We start from the raw sequence: 24,958 nt of genomic DNA on the forward strand, positions 1-24,958 counted from the left end.
CTCATTGGCGTCCTCCAACCCCAGCCTCACTTTCCCAATTGGTTTGCTTCAAGAGGTCAATCATCGTCTTATACTCATGATCCATGCAAGTCTGACCCGTGATCTTCAACATGAACTGGTTGACACTGGCAAGCCTTTGGAGGGTGCTACTTTGAACATTGTACTCGACGATTTTCTCGGAAAGATAGGACTTGAAGAAATCTTCCAAACCCTCAGTGTCCGTTCGTCGATCGAATTTGGCTTTCAGGGTCCGGAATTCACCATCCAGGTTGTGGAAGAACTTGGATGTGGTGTCCTTGGCCTCAACCGTTTTACCGGTCATGATATCACATAAGGTCTTGATGGTGACATTGGTGTTGGCCACACCTTCAAAGGCGCGATTGTCCTTATTGTACTGAACAACATCCTCGAAATTGCCCACCAAATTCTCGAAGAAGTTGGCCATGTCATGCTTCTTGGTCGAGTCGAATGGGGTACAAAGGCTGTAAAGGATCTGATTAGGGCCACTCACATGTTTCGATAGATAACCTTTTTTAACGTACTTGAACTTTTTAGAAATCATGGCCCATCCAGTTCGGTGACGACTAAGCACATCCACTTTTTGCAGGGCATCCTCCAAAGCGGGTCCACATTCGGGGTCCGTCACTTTCAGAGCTTGTCTCACAACTTGAAGGTATTCAAAGAAATCAGCCTTAGCGTACAAAGGCCCAGATGTGGATACCGATCCGTGAATCAGGTGAGGATACTTAAGTCGCAACCAAGCTGCCAATGAACCTGAGAGTGAGAGAATGACAGCCCTGGTCAAACAGAAATAGGATTTATAGTTTATAATGTCCTACCAGGGTACGATCCTCCGAACGCAATCCATTTGGAACCGGTAAGGTTGCGTGCTTGATTCATGCCGCTTATAAAAGTCGCCAAATCGCCGAGGGCTTGTTCCGACGACAGGTAGGCAAGGTTCTTGACGCTCATGTCAGTTGTTGGATGGCTTTTACCGTAGAATCTGAAACAATATATCCCCATGTATGAGTTTACGCCGAGCGTTGTCATCGCCCGTTACGATCCTGTCCAAATCACCTGTGTTCTAGCTGGAAACAAAGCGCTCCCATTTCACGGGCATAGTCGATCCATGTACCCTCCACCATCCAAATAGGATTGGCCTCTCCCTCTCCACCAATCATAAGAAAGATAGGCCCTCCCTTCTTGTAGAAGGTGTCATTTACAAAGTATCTCTGCTTCCACATCCGATCATCCGTGGGATGGAAATGGTCCAGATTTTGAGGGAACCATTGGTCGTCAGGGACGGGTTTTCCTTCAATATTAGACGGAACTTGGGACCGCAGGCGGCTACTGAACCTCACGACTTTCCAAGGTAGTTGTTTTTCCCCTAATTTTCAACGGAAAATATTTGTTCAGGAACAACAAGCATAGTTATTGAAAAGGGTTTTTACCTCCATCTTTCTTGGCCTCAATTATAGATATAAGGGTTGCAAGCCCAAAGGCCAATAGTAATGGTTTCATTTTCTTCGTCAGCTCAGCTTCTGATCCACGCAGTTGTTCACTCACAATGGGGAATTTGAAACAATTTCTGTGCCTTTGTTATGTTGTCGATGTTGTTTCTAGGAGAATCGAGTTCATTGCTCATCAGCTACCCATAACTAGGACGAAGTTGCAGTCTTAGGGGTCATTCCTTCATTTCCGTGGCGTTCAGTGATAGCCTGTATATGCGTAGCAACTAGAATGCTAAGATACTGGTCTAAAACAAACCCTACAGATCTTGCCAAGAGATCCCCTATCACGCTCTCAATCTTGGTCACTAGAATTTGGGATTTGATGGGTACATCCAACGTTTGTTTGTGTACTACAGTTCAAGAAATAATTGGGGTGAACGCTTTAGATCGTAAGACGCAATCGAATCTGAACCCGGCCCGTTCCGAGGGTGTTCCTAGATTGAAAGCTTTTTTGATAACTCAGGACGACTTGAGTTTTTATTAGGCTTCAGTCATTGTTCACATGGATAAGCATTGATCTCAACTACGATTCGTCCTCTGACGATAGGAATTTTATTGACACAATGAACGAGAATCCATACTTATTTCGCATCACAGCCTTGAATCAACTCTGTGCACATAAGAGGGGGAACAAATCATTCGATCATACAATGAGTTCAAAGGGTTAAGTCAAACTATTTTTGGACACAGGCGCAAACAACAACATCTTGACAGTTTGTTCATAAAGAGAATCATCCTAAAATGGCAGCCAAACGGGTGTGTGTGTGTGTGATTGAGGGGGAGAATATGATTTTCGCATAACTCAGACACGGCTTACAGCTTGAGACGGAAGACCACCTTGGCCTTCTTAACCTCCTGCTATAGCCGTGTCTCGTATTGTCAGGACCCACTCCAATCATCATCCTCGGAGTCATAGTAATCCTCGGCCTCCCCATACTGCTGCGTCTCCTTGACCTCATTAACAAGGCTCATCTTGTCGTCAAAGGCCGGATTGGTCTTGATGTTGCTGGTCACTGCCATGGAGGTCACCATTGACGGCGGAGGAGGCTGAGCAAAAGGAATTGGCGGCAAAGGAGGAGAATCAGTGTGACCATTGGTCAACGAATTCTCTTGATGGCTGGTGGAGGTCTCTTCATCGTCATATCTTGGAATCTCATGGATATCATTAGGTTCCGAGAAAGATACGTGGATTTCCGTGGTGGTAATGGATACCGGGTTCAAAGTAGAGTTCTTTCTGGTCTCAATTTGTACTACGTCCTCTTTGTTGTGATTTTGATGATTTGAATTTGTTGATGGGTGATGAGAAGAGGGGGTTTTGGGGGTCAGTGGGGTTAATGGGGTTTGAGGTGTACGAGCATTGAAAGTGTCGCTAATGTTTGAGATGCTGGAATCTTGACTTTTGGTGAACCGCATCTTGTTCTGTAATGCCAATATCAAAAGGTGTTTGAATGGACCGACCAACTTGCTGCATTCATTTCAACCGAGTTATACATTACCTTGCCTACTGAAGTTGGGCCGCCCGTTGCTCCGCCACTGCCCGCACCACTTTTGCCCCCACCGGGCAAGGAACGGGCACATTTCTCCGGGTGGAGCATCACAATGTAAATTTTTGGCATGAATAGGCAGAACAAGGTGACTGTGGCACTCAAGATGACACACATGCACATGCTTGATATTTGAATCTGGAAGGGAAGGCAATTATCCTTAAAAATGAGTGAATATTCAATTGGCAAGGAAAGGGTCGCCGTCGAATTTTACCTCAAAATCGTTCTTCGTTCCAAAGAAGATTGGAATGAAAGACAACCAAATGATGCAGGTAGCGTACATGGTGAATCCGATGTACTTGGCCTCGTTGAAGTTTTCGGGGACTTTCCGGGTCTTGATGGCATACCAAGTGCATAGGAAAATCAATGCCATGTTATACCCCAACGAGATGGCCAATGAGAAGTTGGATGTTCCGCAAGTGAGAACGGCAACTTCTCGACTTGGGTGGAAGACGCGAACGCTTGGGGGTTCAATGGCCAGCCAAATGGAGACACCAAGCAGTTGAACGGAAATCAGGCCTAAAACGTGGAAAGGCAAGAACGACGTTTCAAAATTGGCAAACTTTCCTCTCGGCTAGTGTGGGTCGTGATTGGTGGGCCTGTGATCAAATTCAATTTTTACGGGATCATCAAATTTCTCTCCTTCGCTCTCTCTCTCTCTCTCTCCAACTCTCGCCCCGCAGAAGTTTTTTGGCCACGGCCTCGTTTCAGTGCTTTCACTGATGGTGTGCAGGAGCCTTTTTCGAACGAAAGAGAAGAAGTGACACCCTAATGGGATTGGTCGTTGCCATTCCCAGTCTCAAGTCAAATCTTATTTGGAGACCAGAGAAGGCTTCTTGATTCCGAACTTGAACTCACTAACGTGAACCTCGGCCTCTACAGGGTAGAACCAAGGTCTAAGCTCAAAGCGGCATTTGGTAAGTCAACAAGCAAATTGAGTCAATCGAAATTGACTTGCGATGCAAGGTTTCAGATGTCTCATTCCAATTGAACATGATCACGATTCAAACTTAATGTACATTGCCATCACTAACGACTACTGAATGAACTCTTTGTAAAGGCCTTAAATTAAAAATAAAATTACAACTTTATGTCCCTGAATTCTTTTGGGGGGCCCAACAAAGAACTAAGAAGTGTTGTTGGTCTCCGAGTATCTTGGCTCCCTCACAAGCTCTGCGCGAAATCAGCTTTGAAGGGACTTTCCCTCAGCTCTTTTGTGCTGAGCTTGTCATCCGTAGTTCAACTTCTCCTTTTTGAGGAACTTTTCATCCGCTTCGTGTTTCAAGCAAGAAACTGGGGAGTATCTGTCAACTTTATATGTAGGGGTCATTCACACTCACTTGTAGGGCTTGTTCGAAAAAGCTTGTACTCATTTAGAAAGAGAGTATGTGCAAGAGCAAGGTCACACATATTTTGACTCTTTTGAATGGAAATACGAGAAATCTTGCCCGTTGAAACCTGTCTTATTCCATGATTTAGAATATTACCTGAACAGATAACGAGCTGGGATTTGGGGGATATGTAAGCCGGCTTTTGGTTGCCTTTCATGCAGCCATGGAATATCCTATAGATACGGTTAGTTTTGGTGAAGATGGCCGAGTAGCAGACACATAGACAAAGACCCAAACCCAAGCGGATCACTGAAAGGCAAATAAACGATCATAAATGTGGAATGCTCTCGCTCGTCCCTAGAGAGAAAGATACATGGCCAATAGCGATTTTGGTATTCATTGATCTTAATTGTAGGTAGGTGGGCTTACTGCTGCAAGTGATTGCTCCGGGTTCTGACAATATCACAAACGGGCACGCATACGAGAAGAAGATCCCTCCCAAGAGCACATAGCTCAGTTCTCTTCCTGATGCCATGATGATAGAGGTCCGGTTGTAGTAGATGAAAACAGCCACCACCTCCAAAGTCATGACCATACCCACGGAGGAGAACACTAACGGGAAGAACACCCAGGGTGATTGGCCTTCCAAGGCTTCAGCGTCCAAGCGAAGACATTGGTTCTTCTCGTCGTTTGGCACGTATCCCAGGGGGCATTGGTAGCAGGAATCCTCATCAACCACAATGGAGTCATCTCGACAGGGAACACATGTCCAACAGCAGGCATCCTGAAAGGCAACCCAGGGGACAGGTGGTGACTTTTGAGGTAATAAGTTTCCTTGCATCTTCATGCAGACCGACGAGACCGAAAAATCTGTCGCAATGTGTTTCTTTGGCAATTGCGGCATCGTTTCTGCTTTGGGGGGCCTATAGGTTTTGAAGTCCCTTTCTACTAGTTGAGAGGAAATACAAAAGAGCTTTCGAAGACAAGCTGAGAGTCAAGGACATAAAAGAGAGCATGTTCCAATATCTTACAGCAATGCATACATCTTGGATCCTGAGGGGTCTTTGTGCTCACCGGCATTGCCTTATATGTTTTGTCATATACGATTCAATTTGAAGCACACCGTTATTCCAGATTTTAGATATTTATTAAAACTTCTATTCTAATGCCATGCCCCTGGTGTTGTCTCAAAACATCCAAATACGACTAAACTAGTGGAATCCACAATGGAGATTGCGACTACCAGAATGATTAATGCCATATTGTGCTCCTTATTGCAAAGGAAGGAGTTTTTTTGTCAAAAATCTGATGACTGGCAATGCCTCAAGACGCTCAAGGCCCTCAAATGGAAATGGCCATGAGCAAAGCCTCATTCGAAACTGTACTTGAAACTGAAGGAGCCTCTTGATGTGGCTTCAAAGATTGTCATATTTGCCTTGTAGTGGAAGAGCTTTGATTTTTCTATATTTTTGCCAAAAAGAACAACAGAACAATCACAGACACCTAATTTGGAGCCTTTTTTCAGTTTCTTGAGAAACAGGTGTTTTTTATGGGGGTGTTACTCTTCCCGCCTCCTTTAGTAAAGGTGTATAATCACAGACACTTGCATGCTCTGATCTGGGATACGCAAAGGAGAGGCTGTGTAAGAAAAGAAACCCTTGGCGTTTGACCTTCTATAAAAATCAGCCATTTTGAAATAGAGTAATCTATAACTTTATTGGACACTAAAGTTAATACTCTACATCTGAAGTAGAAAATTTAACCTATAAGCGTGACCTTCTAGATGTGCCAAGCTGAGTACCGGCACAATAAATCACCATTAAAGTAAGCAGGTAATTTCAAAAGGTCAAGCGTATGCAATTGTATGTGTTATATATGCATATTGCTGTAATATTTACTCTGATCTAAAAAATTCATTTCTATTAGTTATGTATTATTGGTCCATTGTCACGAGTATTTCAAGACCCAAGGAAACAGAATGAAGAAATAAAGATTTGTAAAAGTACCGTTGACTCATTAACAAATTTAATGTTTTTATACGTTCTATTTAAGATATTATATCAATATTTTAGACTGGAATGGGACTAAACCAAAAAGCAAAATAACTTGAACGATTTCCGAAATTTGGGTTTCTCTGCAAAAGTGGCTGCTAAATTGTAAATAAACGAACAAAACGTTTTGCCAACGATTGGCGGTACAAGGTCTCTTATTTTAGGATTTTCGAAGCCTGAACTTCCTTTGCAATTTAGCTCACTTAAAAGGCTAATCAAATTGGTTGTTCTGTTATGTCATATGTTATTTGAACATTTAATGCTTCTGACATCTGGCCAGACTAGCTCAGTTCCAAATTGAACCCATGAACTATTAGTTTCCGTCCCTTTTGAAGAGTAATGAAGAGTTCATTTCAAACCGTTCATTTCAAATGAACGGTTCACTCTTTAAAAAAAAATACTTTTCGATCAGGACTGCCCAGCACTGTTTCTTTGCAACATAACATGAAAGAAAAATCAAATCTAAGATCATAATGGTTTCATCAAATGAAGCCTATAAATTGTATGTTCATGATACAATAAACAGTTATCATTTAGCTGACTTGGGGGTTCCAGAGTAACTCGACACAACGGAAAACTCGAGTTTTCCGGTGTATCGTTTTCTCCGGGGTGTCGACTTTTCCTGTGTCGAGTTTTCCGTTGTGTCGAGTTACCCTGGACCCGATTTTCAACCATTGCTCCATGATATCGATTAAAAGCTACCTTTTACGTTAAAAATTGTGCCTGTTTTACTCGCCCAGACGTAATTTGTCAAGGAGGTTGCGTTGAGTCAGCTGATAATATTGCTCGATCGCTTCTAAGAAGAGTACTTGACATCATTTCTCTTTGTTTCTTTGATTAATATTTGAAAATACAAAGTGCCCTCTTTTATACCTCCATTTAAACAGCCCTGGCACATTATCCCCCTCAGTGTCTGTTTCCCGCTTTCTTTCGAGCTGCTCAGCTGAATGATCCTCCCTTTCTTCAAAAGCAACCGAGATATCAGATTTCAACTCTTTTAGCTACATGCCGCCTCTCTTTCAGTGTTGCCAGCTTGCAATAGAATCCGCCATTCGAACTGCGTGCTCTCAAATACCATGATGGACAAATAGCTGCAATTTGACACGATTCCCTGTATTGTTGTTCAATTGAAGCGTTTTTACCGAAAGCTCAAACACTTTGTTAAACTCCTAAGCATGTCATTCGTAATTATGAAAGCTTGGCAGCAACACTGTTTCCTCCCTCCTTTCTCAGAACTGACTACAAATTCCAAACTCGATTCAGTGTCTGCTGATTTTCGGAGCCCTCCACAAAAGCCAAAGAATATCGAAATTAAAAAAACCAAACCAATAAGTTTGATGCGTCTGTCCATGTTATCATCTCAAGTGAAACCATCTTAGAAATGTGACGGACGAAAGTCAAATGAAGATTATCTGTCTCTGACATAACTGAAGCGTATGTGCGACTTGTATCAAACACCACCACGCCCAAGGAACAGAAGCATCGATCTCAAAAACTGCAATGGTACCCGCCGAAAGTCTCGACATCAAGACTTTGAGTAAACATTGGGAGAAATTAGAAACTAGAACACCTCTGATACCTCCGATGTGTTTTGAGCGCCTGTCATTGACAACCCGACATTTCAGAGCTATGTAGCCCGAGTTTGGCCACGTTCAGGCGGATCAATAAGTTGATTAATATTTCATGGATCCAGGTAGGACCTTGTGCTGACACATTTATTGGAGCCTCGAGCGGACTTCCTTTATGATTATTTTACGCCATGAAGCTCTCGTCAACTTCATTCAGTGTGATCCTCAACTTCTTTGCGTATCTGTGGTTTGAGGTTAACGCCAAAGGCCACAGACTCTTCGTTTTGAACTCAATATTCTTCAGCGTCATTCCAACCACAGTGAAGACCTATTGGCGATCTCGCAAAAAGATACCTTTGTGCCATGAATATGTCGTGATCCGAATGATGCATTTACTCGGCTGTGTTCACTTAGGAGTCATATTCCATGCCTTAGACTTGCACCATGACTTTGAATCCACCACCAACCATGCCTATTTTTATGTTTGGTTGGTGCACACTCTGTTTGAACTGATCTTTGATCGCAAACTACAACGATTCCAAGAACAAGATCGAACTCATGTGAAAGGAATTGACAAATACTTCAGCTCGTAATATCCGTGCTACAACCTCAGTGTGATATACCGGTATATTTATATTCTCCAAAGTGTCCTAAATGACGTGTGTTTCAGCAAAACTCAAAGCGTCTGTCCGTAGGCAGGGTCGACCATCTCCTACATTCCACCCTGGTCATGAAATATACGGTTCGCCTTGGCGCACTACTCACTACTACTCTTGTTCTTGTGTAAATATCCTTATCAGTAGTCGTCACATTATGCTGTTTCCTAGCTTTTCCATTCATGAAGTTCAAGTATTGTCGTGTGAAGTCCAGGTTTTTGTGACTCTTGAACATGGAAAAATCTTTTACAAACTTTTTTGTCGCCATAGTGATAGATGTCATTGTAAGCTCACTACCTCCGACTAACAGACTTGATAAGGGTATGGTCCCAGGTGAGACCAAGCTACATGCAGATTAACTTAGGGAAGAAGATAAAGGAGACATTTCTTTTCCAGAGGCTTTCCCTGCCGTTAATGCCATGCACCTGTTTGTTATTCTACATCTGTTCACTTGGGAAACCTTTCCATCGCTCAATATTATCGTGGACTTTGTTCTCATATGTTGTCAGGTGTTGCCCTTTGGTTTCTTGGGGGTCAAGTTGTTTCGCTTGTGGCCCAAATGGTTTTTCTTCAGACAGACGATGCAAACCTTAGTATTTGTACTTGCCAAGAATGGCTTCAACTCCCTCGCAACCTACGCCTTACCATTCTTGAAAAAGAGAACGAAACATCGGATTGTCCAAGTTCAAGCTAAGAACCTCAACAGCAAGAAACGTTCACGACCATAGATATCAAATATAAACCATTAAAACATGTCCTAAAGTCGAAGACTTCCGGAACACTTCTGATAATTGGTTGCTCTGTAACAATCATTGTACTCACGGTGAAGCTTTTGATGTGGCCCATCCTGCAAGAATGAGAGCAAACGGAGAGAGGAGGCGTGCCCATCTCCGAAACATTCGGCCATTGCATGATAAACGTGTTCAGGGCGAGTTGTTGGGTCATGCCCACTTGATGGGCCCTGGAAATTTTGTGCTTGTACGTCCAGTCGGGGAACTCTCCGAATTCTCCCACTTGGATGTATTTGTAGCCTTCATCAGGCACCTTTTGATATTGGAATATGGAATATCTTCCAATGCGGTCTCCGTCACCATTGAACTTCACATCGCCAATCTCATCACCCTGGGCACCTGTGGAGCAAAATAAGTTCTCAATTAAGCTGTCAGGTCATTTAGCCAATTTGGCACGAACCACTTTTAAGCTCTTAAGTTATCGTTGCGAGCAGATGAAATGAACAGCAATAACCTTTTGTTGAAGCACTTAAATTATGGCACCCTTGTCTGTAAGTCTTTTGGTGGCGATAAAATGAGATATTAGATGACCATAAAGTCTGCCACAGAGGGAAGGGGGAGGCTCGCTGTAGCCAATGTAGCGTTTATCTCTGTTCTCAAGAGTCCTCTTCAACCGAGGAGGGACGTGCATCTTGGGCGTGTTCTTTCGGGCCAACTAAGAAACCCACTATTACTATTCCTATACCGCGCCAGTTTCCATGGTACAAACTCGGCAAAATGTCGGTATGAAGTGCCAAAACTGTGAATGCTAAGATGGATGCATCGGCGAGTGAACTATGCAAGCTAGTGTGCATTGCTGTCTGATGGCCCAGCACTTTGCCCAAGACATTCATCTTTGTCAATGTTATGAATGGTGAGTGAGCGTCGAAACTCGAAAGCCAACGAAACTGGGCACATACACAGAGTGTTGGCAAGCAAAACAGAAATCTATCTCGCAATTTACACGTGTTCCAAGTCGGCCCATGGTTGTCTCGAACCAAACCTGGTGTGGTTCTTGATCATCGTTTGTGGTTTCATTTTCGAGGGGCCATAAAACCCATGACAAATAGATAGACATTAAAGCCTGGCTGGCTAGCTGGGTCGCCGGTTGGTTGGCTGGTGAAGGAACCCTTGGACCAGGGAACGGAAAGGGATTTCCCCTCTTTGGCATAAAGGGATCCAAACTTTTTTCAATGGTTCATAACTTCCATTCGACGAGGAAAAAGGGGGATGTGATTCCCTGACTGTGTCAGCCATTAGAGGATCCGAGTGGTTCCATTCATTTCAGTCTCCCCCCCCCCAAATTCAGGTACGAGATGTTTGTGTTGAGGATCTTTTCAATGATCTCCAAATGGAATTCATCTGATCAGAAAAAACAGCTCATATGTAATCTGTTTGTGGTCAGAAAAGGGGAATCTCTGTGGTAGGCGGCGTCTTCAACTCTGGCGTCTATCTGTCAGCCCTCTCTTTCCAACTCTGATTCAAACCAGACAGACTCTTGAGAAGCTGAGATTTTATTTTTAATGGATCAGTTCCATTGAAATTGACTTGGGATCCAGACCGGATAAAGGCATGAGCTGGATGGCCTTACTCAGTGCCGGTCTGAGCCTTGAAAATGGGTTGTTCTAAGCTTTTTCCCAATTGAATTTCAATTTATGTGCCACTCTTGCTCCTTGGCAGTTCGCGTGTGAGTTTGCAGTCTGCTGCAATGGACTCTTGGCTGAATAATTCAAGAAGGGACAAAAAAGAGACATATAGATTTTGACAGAGGAAGGCACAATTCATGGCTCTGAGCTTCCGATAGGAGAAATGGGCCCGGCTATATTTCAGATTTATATCAACGTGAGAAAGAAATGGAAGTCTGCTACAATGAAGAGTTATGTTGCTTTGCTTTAGATTTCTATGTGATACCCTATCTGAATTCAGCACGGTTGGCTCATCTCGATTGGATGGATCCACTTTGGTTGGTTCTTGTTCTGGCCAAAGCTTGCTTTTCGGGAAACTTTCCTGATGATATGCAAATACAAATAGAGTGCGTGAGAATCTGGAATAATTGTTAAATTGAGCTTATACAATATAATTTGCTTTCCATTTATACACGAGCATCTACGCGTATGTTTGTGGAGTGGAATGTTGAAAAAACTAACACGAGAAATTCTAGAGCTCGAGACCAATCTTGCTTTTTGTGGAGTTAATAATCAAAATTGGGCAAATGCTTCAAAAATAGTTTTTGCGGTTTTATTGCTTTCTCATTCTGCTTAATGATTCTCAATGCATTGCAAATGTAAATGAACGACAGCAGCTGGCCTTCTGAGCTGTGGCAAGTAGTTCTATGTGATGTAGACATTTCATCAGACATCAAAGGCCGGCCTCTTTTCTTCTATCCATTTTTTTTCTCTGCAGCCGCCGGTAAATCAAAGCAGTCAGAGATAAGAAAACGAGTAAAACATGTCTTTGATGAAAGAGTTAAGCGATACGTTGCCGGCAAGGTCATTTCGGCGAAGGTTGACAAGGTCTCAGAAGAGATCAAGCTAGGAAAGCAAACCCAAAGGAACCTAGACTAAATGCTTTTGAAACCACTTATTTCAAATCTTATCTTCATCTGGAGTAATTTCGCTAAATTTATCCAAAAGTAATTTTACTCAAGGCACATATCAACCACGTGTTTTAAAGCCTCACTTTAGCTCAAGATCATTTTTAATTTTCATTTCAATTAAAGTGCGAAAATTTTAAAATCTCATAGAACTTTTGGGATTTTTTGCTTTAGCTCAGGACGTGATTTCCTTCCCATTGCTGGGACTAGAATTCTCAGCATTTCGAGATGAAAGTTCTATAATTCGTATTCGACTTTATATTCATATAATTTATCTACACCGACGAATTAGAGTTGTCGACTTTGGCTAGCCCTTGAGTATGGGGTTGATCAGGGATTTTGATAAAAAAAATTGGCCAAGTCTAATTGGATCAACACCTGCATACTACTTACGACTGTTTGAGGGGAGCAAATTGAATGAAGGAGCCCGAGAAAGAAGAGAGGTGGACTTCATCGTTCGAACTAGCCTCGATTCTTCAGGGCTTGAAGGTGCTCTCAAAACGCTCATTAAGCCTCTACGGTCACTAGAATTGTCTCTAAATCCTGGGTTGAGACAAAGGTCATGGATGCTTTCGAAGACGTACAGTATCAGATACCAATACTGTACAATCCCAACCTTCCTAAACTCTCCCAATACGAGAGCTCTATCATATCTGGTAAAATATCTTTTCGACTTTTTGCAAACCAGCTGAACTCTTTCGAGCCCAAATGGACGAGGCATAGCTAAGATTTGGCTGAATAATTGTCTTGTACAGAGTTACCATTGTCATTATGCTTCACCAGTTGAATGTGTAACTCCATCCATAGAATTTATCCGCCTTCTACCTCGTTACGGGTTTGGAATTCTATTATCAAAACGGTTTGGAACTTTTCCAAACAAAAACTGATGAGACCAGCAGCAATACAATAATGACTATAGTTGTAAAAAGAACAGTCGAATAGCTTTTTTAACACGTTTTCCGACTGTTTAGGGTCTATTCTACTATTTGGGGTCCATTCGACATTTTCCAGCTTTTTCCCGGTTTTCACACATTTCGTCCATTTTTCGCACGAACGTTCCTGCTTCCTTCAATGTTACAAGAGCAAACAAAACCCAACGAAACGCAAAAAAAATAATAACGGCTGAAGTCGAGATCACGTTGTAAAGTTTCAAACCAGGGTGACGTGGGGCATACTCCATGACTAAGGAGTTGTCCGAACAAAGCTCAAAGCTGCACGGCGAAGAACTGCAGTTACGGGTCAAACAAAACGCTTTGTAAAGGTACTTGCCAGCCTTGTCTCGCTCTCCTTTTCTGATGTATTGAAGCCTCCTACTCTCCAAGACCACTTGAACCCAACATTGATGGAAAGCATTAATAATTTCCAAGTAATTTGCTAACAATTTCTTTATGTTGACCAGATTGAGGGGAAGACCCTTTGATTTAGGAAGTTTTAGAAAAGCAATTGCCAAATTAGCTACCTTTTTGTGCCCGTTGTGGTTTGCTGAATGTTCATAGGTTTAAATTGATAATCTAGCTTCTTGTACCTAAAAATCTAGAGAGACACCACTCAATGTCTGTTTTCCCCATATTTTATCAACTATTTTCCCAACTATTTCGCCATGTTTTCCAGTTCTTTTTAGCTGTTATTTTGCCAAATTTAATCGACTATTTTTTACTGCTCTAACAATGACAATATTGCAAAAATTTGCTATTATTGCATTATTTGCATGCTGCTCATGATGAGAACGCGGATTGAAAGGTATTATGTTGAAAATTCGTATTTTAGGTTACTTTCCATCGAAACCACGGATGTATAATTTCAAATGAAGTCGAAGATCCAAATGGCGATGTCACAACCCTATTTGCTTGGTTTTAAAGACGCTTTTAAAGAGGCACTTCACCCAGTAATGTTTGATATGATGCTTCAGTTTGGGTAGTTGATGTTGTACTTTTTTGGTGCCTCTCAGCGTTCGTTTGGGTGGCAAAAATGCATCATCGTACCTTCTATCTCTATTTCTCATTCATCCTCGACTGCCGGTTATTTTGACCCATTGTTGCTTAAAAAGCCATTTGCTTAGCGTTCCATGAAATTGGGAAAAATACAAAAGCAATAGGAAACAGAGTTGGTGTGTCCATGATGTTCCATTCTTCCGCACGTAATGGCTATTCGTACTACAAGGGGCGGACCTGTCCCAATATCTATTCCACTTGGCAAGCACAAGAGCTAAAGTAAAAACTAAAAGCACTTAGCTACAATCCAACCCAACTACTCCGAAGGGAGGTAGGTGGTCCAATCTGAAGGTGAATGGAGCACATATCCTCGTGCCACTATCCAGCCACACAAAAAAGCTTGGGTGATTCCACGCTAAAAGTTTTGCGGAGCACGATGATGGCAAAGCCCTCCTTCGTTGTGGAAACTTTCAAACAAATCTCATGGAACGTGCGAACAAACCCGCGACATTTTGTCTGGCCGACCTCCTCGGGGAGGAATTCCGTTGGATTGCAGCAGATCAAAGTGGTGCACCCACAAGATAGTTCCAAATATGAGACGAGAGAAGGGGGCAGATGAGATTGTGGACAGCCAACTTCTTAGGGATAGGTATGCGTGGTTGGCTTCCACACCATTCATAGGGCATGATTAGTTTGCACAAAGTTTGCTCTCCTTCATTCAGGATGGCCGCAAAAGCTCTCATGGGATGCGGTCAAAATCACAGCTGAGATTGAGAAACCGCCGAGTCAATACATTCCTTGGACACAATCAGGAAGCCGTTGGAATAGGTTACTTCTATCGGAAAGCTACTGTGACTACTGTGACTTCGCTCTTCGTCCGTGTTAAAAATGTGCTCCAAAGTTTTTGGTGAAAGCACACATTCGTCTTAAAAACGGGGATTGATTTTTGTGGAACATCAATGCCACACCAGTGTGCCATACGTGAACGATGACCATTGCGGTTACTTGGTCGTTTAAACTTTAGAATGGGCGGATATCAAGACAAAACTCAGATTGAGCATTTGAGATCTGTTTCTGAGTTATGGTGTTCAATTTATAAAGCGCCCGAAGCTGTGAACAACCCCTAGAATGGGCAAACTTTCTCGTGGTTCCATTCCAAGACTAATGATGATGATTCTCACCAATCGTGGGGTTTCCAGGAATTAAAGTTGGATTTGCAAATCCCGAAAGAACAAAGGGGGCCTCGTGAGGAACATTGAACTGATTAGTGTCAGCCACGCCAGGTGCATTCAAAATGGAATACCAACAACTGGCACTCTATGTGCTACAATTTAGCAGAATCTGGGATTTCCAAATGCTCTTGTCTCTCTTCAACCGATTGAATGGAACGATGTTTTCCTTTCTCTTTTCTTTTGAATTGCTTTTCCAACCTTGAAGATGAACCACTAGAAAAAGAAGAGGAGGGGGGGGAGAAGCTTTGAGTTAGGGTCAATGTTCTATTTTTGGAAACAAACGAGATCTGCCACCTCGTGGCACAATTGATGAGTAACAATCAAGACACGAATGAGTTTGTGTTCGCTTTAACCGCTTTAACCCGACCAGCCAAGGCTGAAATGAAATCCTGTCCGTGGCTCATCATCATCAAGGGCGTCATTCAAGGTAGTCGGTCGTGCCCTTTTCCGGCTCATGTTTGGTCATTATCTCTAAGAAAGGAGGGAAGGCCATTTCTCGCCAGCTCCGTCCGTGGCTTTTTTTCACATGATCACGTGCGCGTTGTCTTTGAAGACCAGGTCTGGCTTTTGTTCTTCGTCCGGGGCAAGAACAGGACGAAGAATCTATGAGCGGAAATCGAATCTCTTTCCAGAGGGATCTTTTCTCTAAAATGCTAATGGACTAAAGCCTCTGCCCAAACTTCAAGGGCTCCACGGCCATCAGACAACCTTCATCCTCCCACTTTTCTTTGGAACGTGAATAGTTGACCTTCCTGGCCCGCTTTCTTTCTATTTCTTTTCCTCGTTCCTCATCAAATATCTGTTCTTATCCACGTGAGCACTAACTCGAGTTTTATTTCAAGAACAGGAATGCCAATCACGACACATTGCAACTCCCACTGGCCATCAAAAGACAAAGACTGGCCTGTATATCCACGAAATCATCATGCCTTCAAATCCAATCCACAATTTTGAGGCCTGAAAGCTTGATTTTTGAAAGAAATAGATCCCATTCTCTAAATGGGCCTTTTTTACTTAACCCCATTCCAAGCATGTTCATTCTCATTAGGTCAAGTGACGAGTGACATATATATTCACCCCCGAACCATAATGGACCAACATATCCATTACCATCGCCCCTTGGTTCAAGCCTAAAGATCGTTATCAAGACCCCTGGGAAACTGCTCCAATCAAGAAAAAGATCCCTATCTCTCGATCAGAGTAAGTCCAGATAACATGGCTAGCCAACCCATTATTAACACAAGAGGGCGGCGGAGGAGGAGGAGGAGGAGGCGGAGAACGAGGACCTTTGGAAAGTACGGCTGGGATCTCTTATGTCTATTTCTTGCCAACGAAAAAAAATACTTCGGATCAAGGGTATACAATGCAAGAAGTCATTCATGAACCTTTTTTAAATTGAAACTTTCCATTACCAAGGGCAACAACCATTTGATGGATTGGTCTCGCCCCACATCTTCGACCCTATTGCAATCCATATCCAATATGCATCAAAATCCACCTGTCATTCACCTCCAATGGGAAAGCTACCACTCCAATCAGCATATCCTGTGCGCCCCCCTCTTCAAACGTGAGGTTTTGATTTGAAGCAAGTTGAACATGTTACAACTCATGGGCCTCTGCAAGTGTGATTGAAATCGGGTAAGGTCGAAGTCCAGCCCAAGGACACATTCTAAAAGGCAGGCATGTTTTGCTTCCCTCCCTGGTCGTCCCGGAGCTTTAAACATACCAAACCTGACATTGAGTAATGGGAATGGGCTTCATCTCGATCGCTCACGGTCCACCATGTGGGTAGTCACTCAGATGCCACAAAAGTGGGGGCGAAACCGGCATTGCAGTTACTCTCCGACTACTTGCTGGTCTCCTTATCGGTGGGTGGGTTCCACGTCAAGGTGAATTGTAACATTGACCAACTATCGTCTGTTAACTGATGCTTGCATAGCAAGGCTCGAGAGACCAGTTGGTACTTTGGATTTGGCTTTATTTGTCAAGCTAGCTTTCTTTATTTTAGGGCCTCTGAAGCTTTGTTCTGGTCTCGGATCAAACCAAAAAAAACATTCAACTTCTCCCCAATTGCCGTAGGTTCAAACCCCGTTGCCGGAAAGTTACCTGTGAATTGAGTAATGGCTTTGCTACATGCAGTTACATGTATATTTAGAGCGAAACGAAATTTTGTTAAGAAATAATTCATTACCTTGCTTAACATAAAATCGATAGTTGAAGATAAAAAAAGCACACAGACAGTCACTTTCGAACCATAACAAACTATTGAATTTGGCGTTTTATATGTTTTGAAATAGGGATTAATTGTTCAATTAAGTGAGTAATATGAATTGCTTAAGACCACTTACTTTATACTCATTTACTTTACATATGGGGACGAAAGTCCGTGTATGACAAATTACCCTCATTCATGAATGTGCCTCAATCAGAATCGTTTTTTGTTCTGCACAAGATAACTACTGCGTGGTGCACTCCTTGAGATTAGTGACTCTAAATCAAATCACTCGAGTCTCATTTAATCCAGAGATACTGGCTTGAATTGAGGAAACCCTCATTCTGAGCCATTTTTCTTACCAAAATGTCCCCCAAAACATCTCGAGCGTCCCCTCCCAACTATTCCAGATGCAAAACAATGTATGTGCGTCGAGTATTCTGAAACTTGAATTGCTGGCAATAGTTGCAAGAGCCAACTCAAAAATGAAAAAAAAAACTTATCTACCAACGGTGCATAGACCATATGCAGGATAGTCGTACGGTCTGCCATCACACTTTATGGGAAGAGAAAAACTTTTCGGGCACGGTCAATTGTTTTTGCCTCCCACAACTAGCCCTAATCATTGTGTTGCCCCTATGGGGGATAGGAGCATTCTTTCAGGGAGAGAGTGAGTCGCATTTGGATAACCTTGGAAGTCGGTTTTACATCTCGGCTCCTCCTCGATTCCCCCTCTTAGAGCGTTAGAGGTGGACCCAAAATTGAAAGGAGAGCCTTATCTAAAAACCAGGCAAGCTACACTACAAAGCACCTTCTTTCTGTAACTTCCATCTTTCGCTTCAATTTGAAAGATGGACAGACAGTGAAGAGAGAGAGATCAGCGTTAATCCCGAAGCTCGTTCGCTTCGAGTGGAAAAGTGAAGGATTGACACTTGAAGGAAGGGCCCAAACAATTTCGAAAAGAGCCTTTTGTTTCCAATGGCAAAGATGAAATACAAACACGGAGAATAGGCCCCATACCTAATATTTGATGACCATGGAGAGCAAGCATCGTTCTCTAAGAATACGACGGACAGTAGGAGTTTTCAAAGTATTCAAGCACATGAGTGAAGAAGTCTAAAATGCCACCCACCTCTATGGGTGTCCAATTTCAGCTAACATTTTGAAGGTCCCCCATTCAAGATTTGACGGGAACTGACAAAGCCACGTTGTGCAACAGCAAAGGCCTCATTCACCCGATGATGCTTTGTTGTATCGACAACCTAAATAGAAAGCACTCCAAGTCTGCATGTCACCTGATATGAGGCCAACATGAAGAGGTAAAAGAAGACCATTGAAGAAGAAAAGAGAAACCAACTTTACTTCCTCGTTTCTTTTTCGTCCCTTTTGCTACAAAATGAAAAGTGCAGGGTGAGCATAACAGGGTACCAGAACAGGGGGGAAACAAACGTTCATTTGACAGATGCTGTATAATACAAGTCAAGTGGTACATAACCTTTTCCACAAAATTCATTAAGTCCAAAACTGGCCATAGAAACACGCATGCCCTTTTCATGAGCATTAATTACGGCTTTTATTGTTTATTGAGAAACCACTCAAGGCACCAAGAGCTGATGATAGAAGAGTAATGGTTTTTAAAAATGAAAAGTTGACTATATTTTTCATAGAATAGGGAAGCCCGGTAAAAAAATTGATTTCTTATGGGATGAGGGAATAGAAAGCAACATTAAGGTTTAAATCACTTGCAGAATCAAACAAGCGAATAGACTAACGTGCTTTCCGCATGAAAGAGGGCGGATCGGTGACTAAGATGCCATACGTTTTTATGTCAAAGCTAAGGCTAACTTCATGTCTAGGCCCGATATCATATCTTTACACTTGACTGGATTCGAAGCTCCCAGCCCCAAACAAGTAGATCACAGAGTAATACCACAGATGTCCTGTTTCAGACAGACTCTGCGAACCTAGATTTGACCATTTCCATTGAAATGTTTCTCAGGTGATTAAAGGATTACAGAAACAAAGTTGACCCACGCACTGTAAGAGTGACGTACTTTGAAGTATATGTTTTAGTATCTACAGATATTAAAGATGCTTTTTATCAAGGATCTTTACGTGACATGAAAATATCCGGTTGTATATTCATAGATGGCCCTGTAGTCACTATTTAGAGAAATCCCTTCACAAGACTTGTGATATGCTACTCTGTGAGTAGACTACGGAGTTCACACAGTTCCCTTTTTGAAAGCTTGAAATGACTTACAAAAAAGCAACTATGGATCCATCCCACCCTGTTAGAAATAAGTTTGAACATAGATGGTGGGTACGAATGTCGACGACGGTCTGGAGTAAGTATGAAACGAACGAAACGGGCCTTTGCTTCAACTGTTGGAAGGATCAGGTTTAAGGCGAGTTATCATCTAGACAAGCAGAATCGGGAAGGGGAGAGGCCAACTTTTTGAGGAGAATGAGTTCGAGGATTAAAAGTGGGACCCCGGGCTCGTCGCTCTTTTTCCTCTATTCCCAAGAGACTATTCCTTCTCCAGCCCTATTTAGACACTTACCACTCGTCTTCATTCGTCCATCTCTCCAAAGACGACATTTTAGACGGAGGAAGTCCAATTGAGGATTCTACTACCTCAAGGCCATTCCTTCAACGGGGGCAAGTGTTAAACAACAGACAACCCCTCCCGGGTAAAAACTACAAATCGGCCAAGGTTAAAGCTGTTCAAAAGATTCTGATTGTTTTCAACTTCCAATTCCCCCGTTTTAAACAAAACGAAAGAAATAGAGTGAACCGAAATTTTGACACTTATTTTGACGTTCAGAAGTGCCTTACACCAGCGTTGGGAATGATCCACCTAAGGATGTACTTACTGATGAAACTAACGCTCCGAATGTATTGCAAGAGATCGCCACCGGCTGGACTAGGTGAGAGCTCTTCGCACAGTGGTCCCACGGTTTGTTGGACACCTTTGCTCGAGGATTCGGAGCCTCCACGCGAGTGGCCTCCTCCACCATGACGAATGCCTTTGTGATTGGCCCGATTCGCCTTGGCAATTGATCCGAAATGAAATTCTCCACAACGATCCACTACCATGTTGTGGAGTGCATGAGCCATGGCATACATGGCGTCCACTGAAATGGAAACAAAAGGGATGAAGTGATTACTCTTAATCTCAGATAGATTTTTTTTAAAGCGCTTGATGGGTTTTCAGAGTAATACCGGGTGATGAAGATGATCTAAAGGAGAGAACTCTTCTGGGTGCAAATCCCCCAAGCTTGACGGCTAAGCTAAAGGATGAAAAGTCCGTCTCTAGCTCATTTATAGAACGTGCCTCCATCCATTTGGGTATTTTTCTTCCAGGCTTTTATGCGGATTGTCGGCCCAATAATTTTCTCCCACCGTTTGAATTCTCCATTGCCCAAACTCACTGATATGTTTCGTTCAATTCGTAGGATTAAAAAAAAAAAGACGACTTCGCTTCTTTTTGCGTTTGAGAAAAGACCAAAGGCACATTTTACATGTGAATACCAAGGGGTATCATCAGCGATGAACGATATCATAAAACAAGCTAACCAAATTTCGTCCAGTGCAATCTCAATACCTCTCGAGTGGCTCGAAATGAGCGCCAAAATCTGGTTCCATCCCGCTAAGGACTAGGAATTTACATTTTCAAAGGCTCTCTTTGACGACTCTCCAAGACCAATGGTTGTTGGAAGGATCAAAGGGACAGGCAACCGCTGGCATATACCTTCTTTTCCAGTTTGACAGGTCTAGCAACTCAAAGAAGAAAAAATCTCAACTCAGTGGCGCGAGATTAAGGCTGGAATAAGCAATGGCCAGAGTGACTGGACAGATTTGACAAAAGTTTTGTCTCAACAAGTTTGTATTGTGGTCGAGGGGTGGGGCAAATGCTTTTGATTTCTGGTTTATTAAGGCTGGCCCGAGACAAGACGTACTGGTAGTAGAGGAATCACGCCTTTTGCGGAGGATGAGAGTGGGGGAAGGAACTTTATAAAAAGTTTCACTTTATTCTCAACCACCCACGGCAAACGAAAGAGCGCGCCGTTGAAACTGGAAAGGCGAAAAGGGGAAAAGTTTTGGCGCAATAAAACCAGGTTTTTCCGGCTATCTGTTTTAATGAAAACGAAAGATTGCCAAGCATGTGCAGAGAATCACAAATTATCTTATGAAAGCCGAAACCCGCGACGAATAAAGTGAGAGGGTTTAATTGATAGCGTTGAAACTGGCCACCCTGGACAAAGTGGAAAAGGGTCGCATTTGGGGACATTTTCTGAGTTTAAAATGAGCTGATTTTGGAGTGGATACCCTTATGCGTGGACTTCTTTCTTGGAAGTCCAGGTTCAAGCCCAATTTCTCAATAGGGGAAACATAAAAAGACACGGGTCCTCAGAATTTTGAGGACCACATCTGTTGAGGACAACACGTTTTCTAGGGTCAACGTGCCAGTCTGCGAAAAATGGCACTCCACTTGGCGTGAATTTGCCAACAAGTTTAATGTCTTTCTCGTTTTCGCACTTGACTTGACCCACCGCCAACAGAATACGTGGTCACGTTCAAGGTAAATTGCTCCTAAATTTCCGAAACGATTTTATTCTCAATGTCATCATCAAATATCATCCAAGATGCCAAAACCTCATTTATGGCGACTCATAGAATATTGATGCTTTGATAGTCTTGGTTTCTCTTTCCAAAGTCGTTTTATCAAACGTGACTTGGCGCATTTTCAATTTTGATCATTGCGCTTGGATCAAATCAAAATGCATATTGCTTCCAAGCTGTGATATATCTGAAAAAAGATCACATTTGGATTCTGAATAGGATCCTTCTGCGAAACCAACGGATGTTCTTACGAAGTAGGAGTAAACGTCCAACCTCGATGACGAGCCCTTTCGTTGAGACTGCCAAAAAAGTTTCCACGCTAACTTGAAATGATTCAATTTCCCGGGAGGGCCTTCTACTGTATTCCATCCGACCTCCTGATGGCCAATTTGAGAGCACAGCAGAGAATCTTGCTGGATCAACTCAAGTTAGTGTGTGTGTGTGTGTGTGCCATATCTAAGATGATGCCATAACTTTTTCATTTCCTTCCGTTCAGTGATTTAAGAGGCCAATTTTACGTTGGTAGAGCAACAGCATTTTCCCGTCTAAAAACTACTAACGAGTCAAGATCTTTGTTGTCAGTGAAGGCCGTTGGAGTTCCTCACTAAAACTGTTTGGAGGCAAATTGACAGAGTAAGCTGAGCGAACTCGGCTCGAACCTTGAAAGAGCTCGCACACGATTGTGCACGACGGACATCATCTCATTGAAAATTGAGCCCACCATTCTCTTGGGGCCAAACTTGCGGGGAAAAGATTACCTTGAAAAGTCAAGCTTTGTGTGGTTCTCAAGAGGCTGTAAATCTTTCACCAAGGTGGCTCCCCAAGCCTAAATTGCGTTTCGAGAAGCACCAGGTGTTTTAACGCTTGAGAGACCCAAGTCTTGACCTTAATTGGGAATAGGATGTGGCAAATCCGCTCTCTAGAGATTCCCACCACCCTTGATGGATGCTCTCTCTCCAACGTTAACGTCTTAAAAAAGTAAGAAATAGCCCCAAACGGGACCAAGCTTTTACTCTTGTACGCGTACAACAGCCGCTTGAGCAGACGCGCCTAAGTTCGGTTCGTAAGAGGCCAATTCGGGCTTGTCAATTGCAAGAAACCAGGGAACCCGTTTCATTTGCCGAGGATGGAAGAACTTGGCTGAGCTTTACGTTGTTGTGGGATAGATGTGCACTTTATGGCGGGAAGGAAATAAATTGGCAACAAAAGGCCTATTTGTTCCATCGTGTGCCCGCGTTTCTCCCGACTCTCATCCCATTTTAACGACGAGAAGGCCGAAACCACTTCAGACGCAGTCAATTGAAATTGGAAAGGTTTCCGCCTGAGTGGCTCAGGTACCAACAAGGGCTACATAATTTTGGATTGTTTGACTACTTCGAGTTCGTTTTCATTTTCCTGGCAAAAAGCGCACCATGAAAAATAGCCGTAAAGAGTGACAGGTTGCAGGACAGCAGTCACTTTTTTTTCCTTCGTAAGAGTTGGTAGAACTTGGCTCTTTGATTAGAGGAGTATGATAAACTTTCACGTCCGACAACACTATCGTGCTTTATTGCGTTTCTGCGCTTGATTGATAACCTTCAAGACTCAAACACCAACGCTGGAAAATAATTTCAGTTATTCCAAACACACATGGGTAAAGGGCTCTACTACTTCCCTCTAACTGTGTAAATGCCATGCAGGATAGATCAGCCTTTGAAGTTGAGCCTCCAAAAGGCAAAATTCTCTGTTTTGGAAAACTTTCACTTTGGTGCGGTGGCCACTTACCACAATCCCAAGATTTATTGTTCCAAACTTTGAACATCAAAGAGTGACGTATAACCATCATGAATGCATTACGCACTATACGTAACGTAGGTCTATCTGTGCGTTAGGCATCCAATTCGATACCACACATGGAACCTTTGCAAAGTCTGACGACCTCGCGTTTTTGTGTGTGTTCGCAAAGCATATGTGAAGATAAAGTGGATCACTCACCCACAAATGGAACAAGTCCTTCCTGTTCATATTTGGTGACCTTCTCTTTCCCTGTGCACAATTTGAGCCCAATGGGACTACTGGGCATCTCGGAGAGAGGCTGATCCTCGAAGCGACAGTTGAAGTGATGCGACCAGAACTCTCGGAACCATGGATTACGACAGTTGATGCTTGGGTTCCGCATCCCAATGTAGGGATCCTCACAGTCCCCCAGTCTCATTGGAGGCTTCAAATTCAGGAAGTAGTTGTCAAAACCTGAAAAAATAACAGAGACGATGAGTCTCAGAGCTCAAGGAGCGAGGTGAAACCTAAGTACTATATTTTGGATTGGTTGGTTAGCTGCTCCCTATGAAAAGGAAAGAGAGACCCCAAAAGCCAGAATGTCAACATTGAGGTTGACATTCAAAGTTGGAGAGAGTGCCTTTATTTGTTTTGGTTTTATTGTGAAGAATCGAAGTTGGAGCGCATTTCGAATACAAGTGTTCATGCGTAAATTGTATGAAACCAAGAAAACTATCAATTCTTTATTTCCAATTGTTTTGCCTGTAAATATGCTTCAATTTATTCCGAAATATAGTTTTCAATTATGTTCATCATTATTTTTGCCCTCCCCCTTCCTCCCTTTTCAAAGACTCCTCAACATTGCATTTAAGATACAAGCGAGAAATTGGAAGATGGCTTGAATTGATTTTAAATTACATTATGTCAATACCTTGAAAATCAGTTAAGTTCATTTCATTAATGTTGTTGTTAGGTACTATCAAGGTCCAGTCAAAGTTTGGAGAAAAAATTGGTTTTACTGGAAGCCAAAGAGTATCCAAAGATCCCTCGAAATTGCACAAAAACTTGCAGGAAAAAAATTAGAGACACCGAAAGGTAGAAAAGCAGTACTTTGAAAACATTTGATGAAAAATGAGAGGCGAAAAGAAAAATGATCAACTACGTTTAGGAAAAGAAC

At 42.7% G+C, this 24,958-nt stretch overlaps 2 protein-coding genes and 1 long non-coding RNA gene across 3 annotated transcripts in view; 1 reads left to right on the plus strand and 2 right to left on the minus strand.

Moving 5' to 3' along the window:
* Window positions 1-1,780, minus strand: part of LOC131887299 (putative serine protease K12H4.7) — a 6,031-nt gene extending 4,251 nt beyond the window's left edge. The window contains exons 1-5 of the mRNA XM_059235874.1: window positions 1,452-1,780; window positions 1,078-1,387; window positions 840-1,003; window positions 543-774; window positions 26-482 (exon numbers count right to left, since the gene is read on the minus strand). Of these exons, the coding sequence (XP_059091857.1) occupies window positions 26-482; window positions 543-774; window positions 840-1,003; window positions 1,078-1,387; window positions 1,452-1,521 (1,233 nt within the window). The 5' untranslated portion in view covers window positions 1,522-1,780. The remainder of the gene's footprint in view (window positions 1-25; window positions 483-542; window positions 775-839; window positions 1,004-1,077; window positions 1,388-1,451) is intronic.
* Window positions 1,781-2,044: 264 nt separating this feature from the next.
* Window positions 2,045-24,958, minus strand: part of LOC131887297 (metabotropic glutamate receptor 8-like) — a 60,627-nt gene continuing 37,713 nt past the window's right edge. The window contains exons 7-14 of the mRNA XM_059235871.1: window positions 24,001-24,255; window positions 20,277-20,537; window positions 9,484-9,791; window positions 4,816-5,170; window positions 4,543-4,695; window positions 3,270-3,574; window positions 3,008-3,193; window positions 2,045-2,930 (exon numbers count right to left, since the gene is read on the minus strand). Of these exons, the coding sequence (XP_059091854.1) occupies window positions 2,391-2,930; window positions 3,008-3,193; window positions 3,270-3,574; window positions 4,543-4,695; window positions 4,816-5,170; window positions 9,484-9,791; window positions 20,277-20,537; window positions 24,001-24,255 (2,363 nt within the window). The 3' untranslated portion in view covers window positions 2,045-2,390. The remainder of the gene's footprint in view (window positions 2,931-3,007; window positions 3,194-3,269; window positions 3,575-4,542; window positions 4,696-4,815; window positions 5,171-9,483; window positions 9,792-20,276; window positions 20,538-24,000; window positions 24,256-24,958) is intronic.
* Window positions 7,141-9,416, plus strand: LOC131887302 (uncharacterized). Its single transcript, XR_009374024.1, has 2 exons — window positions 7,141-8,994; window positions 9,058-9,416. It is a non-coding gene; the product is annotated as an uncharacterized LOC131887302 (long non-coding RNA).

This window comes from Tigriopus californicus, chromosome 9 (assembly GCF_007210705.1).
Source record: "Tigriopus californicus strain San Diego chromosome 9, Tcal_SD_v2.1, whole genome shotgun sequence".
Classification (NCBI taxonomy): domain Eukaryota; kingdom Metazoa; phylum Arthropoda; class Copepoda; order Harpacticoida; family Harpacticidae; genus Tigriopus; species Tigriopus californicus.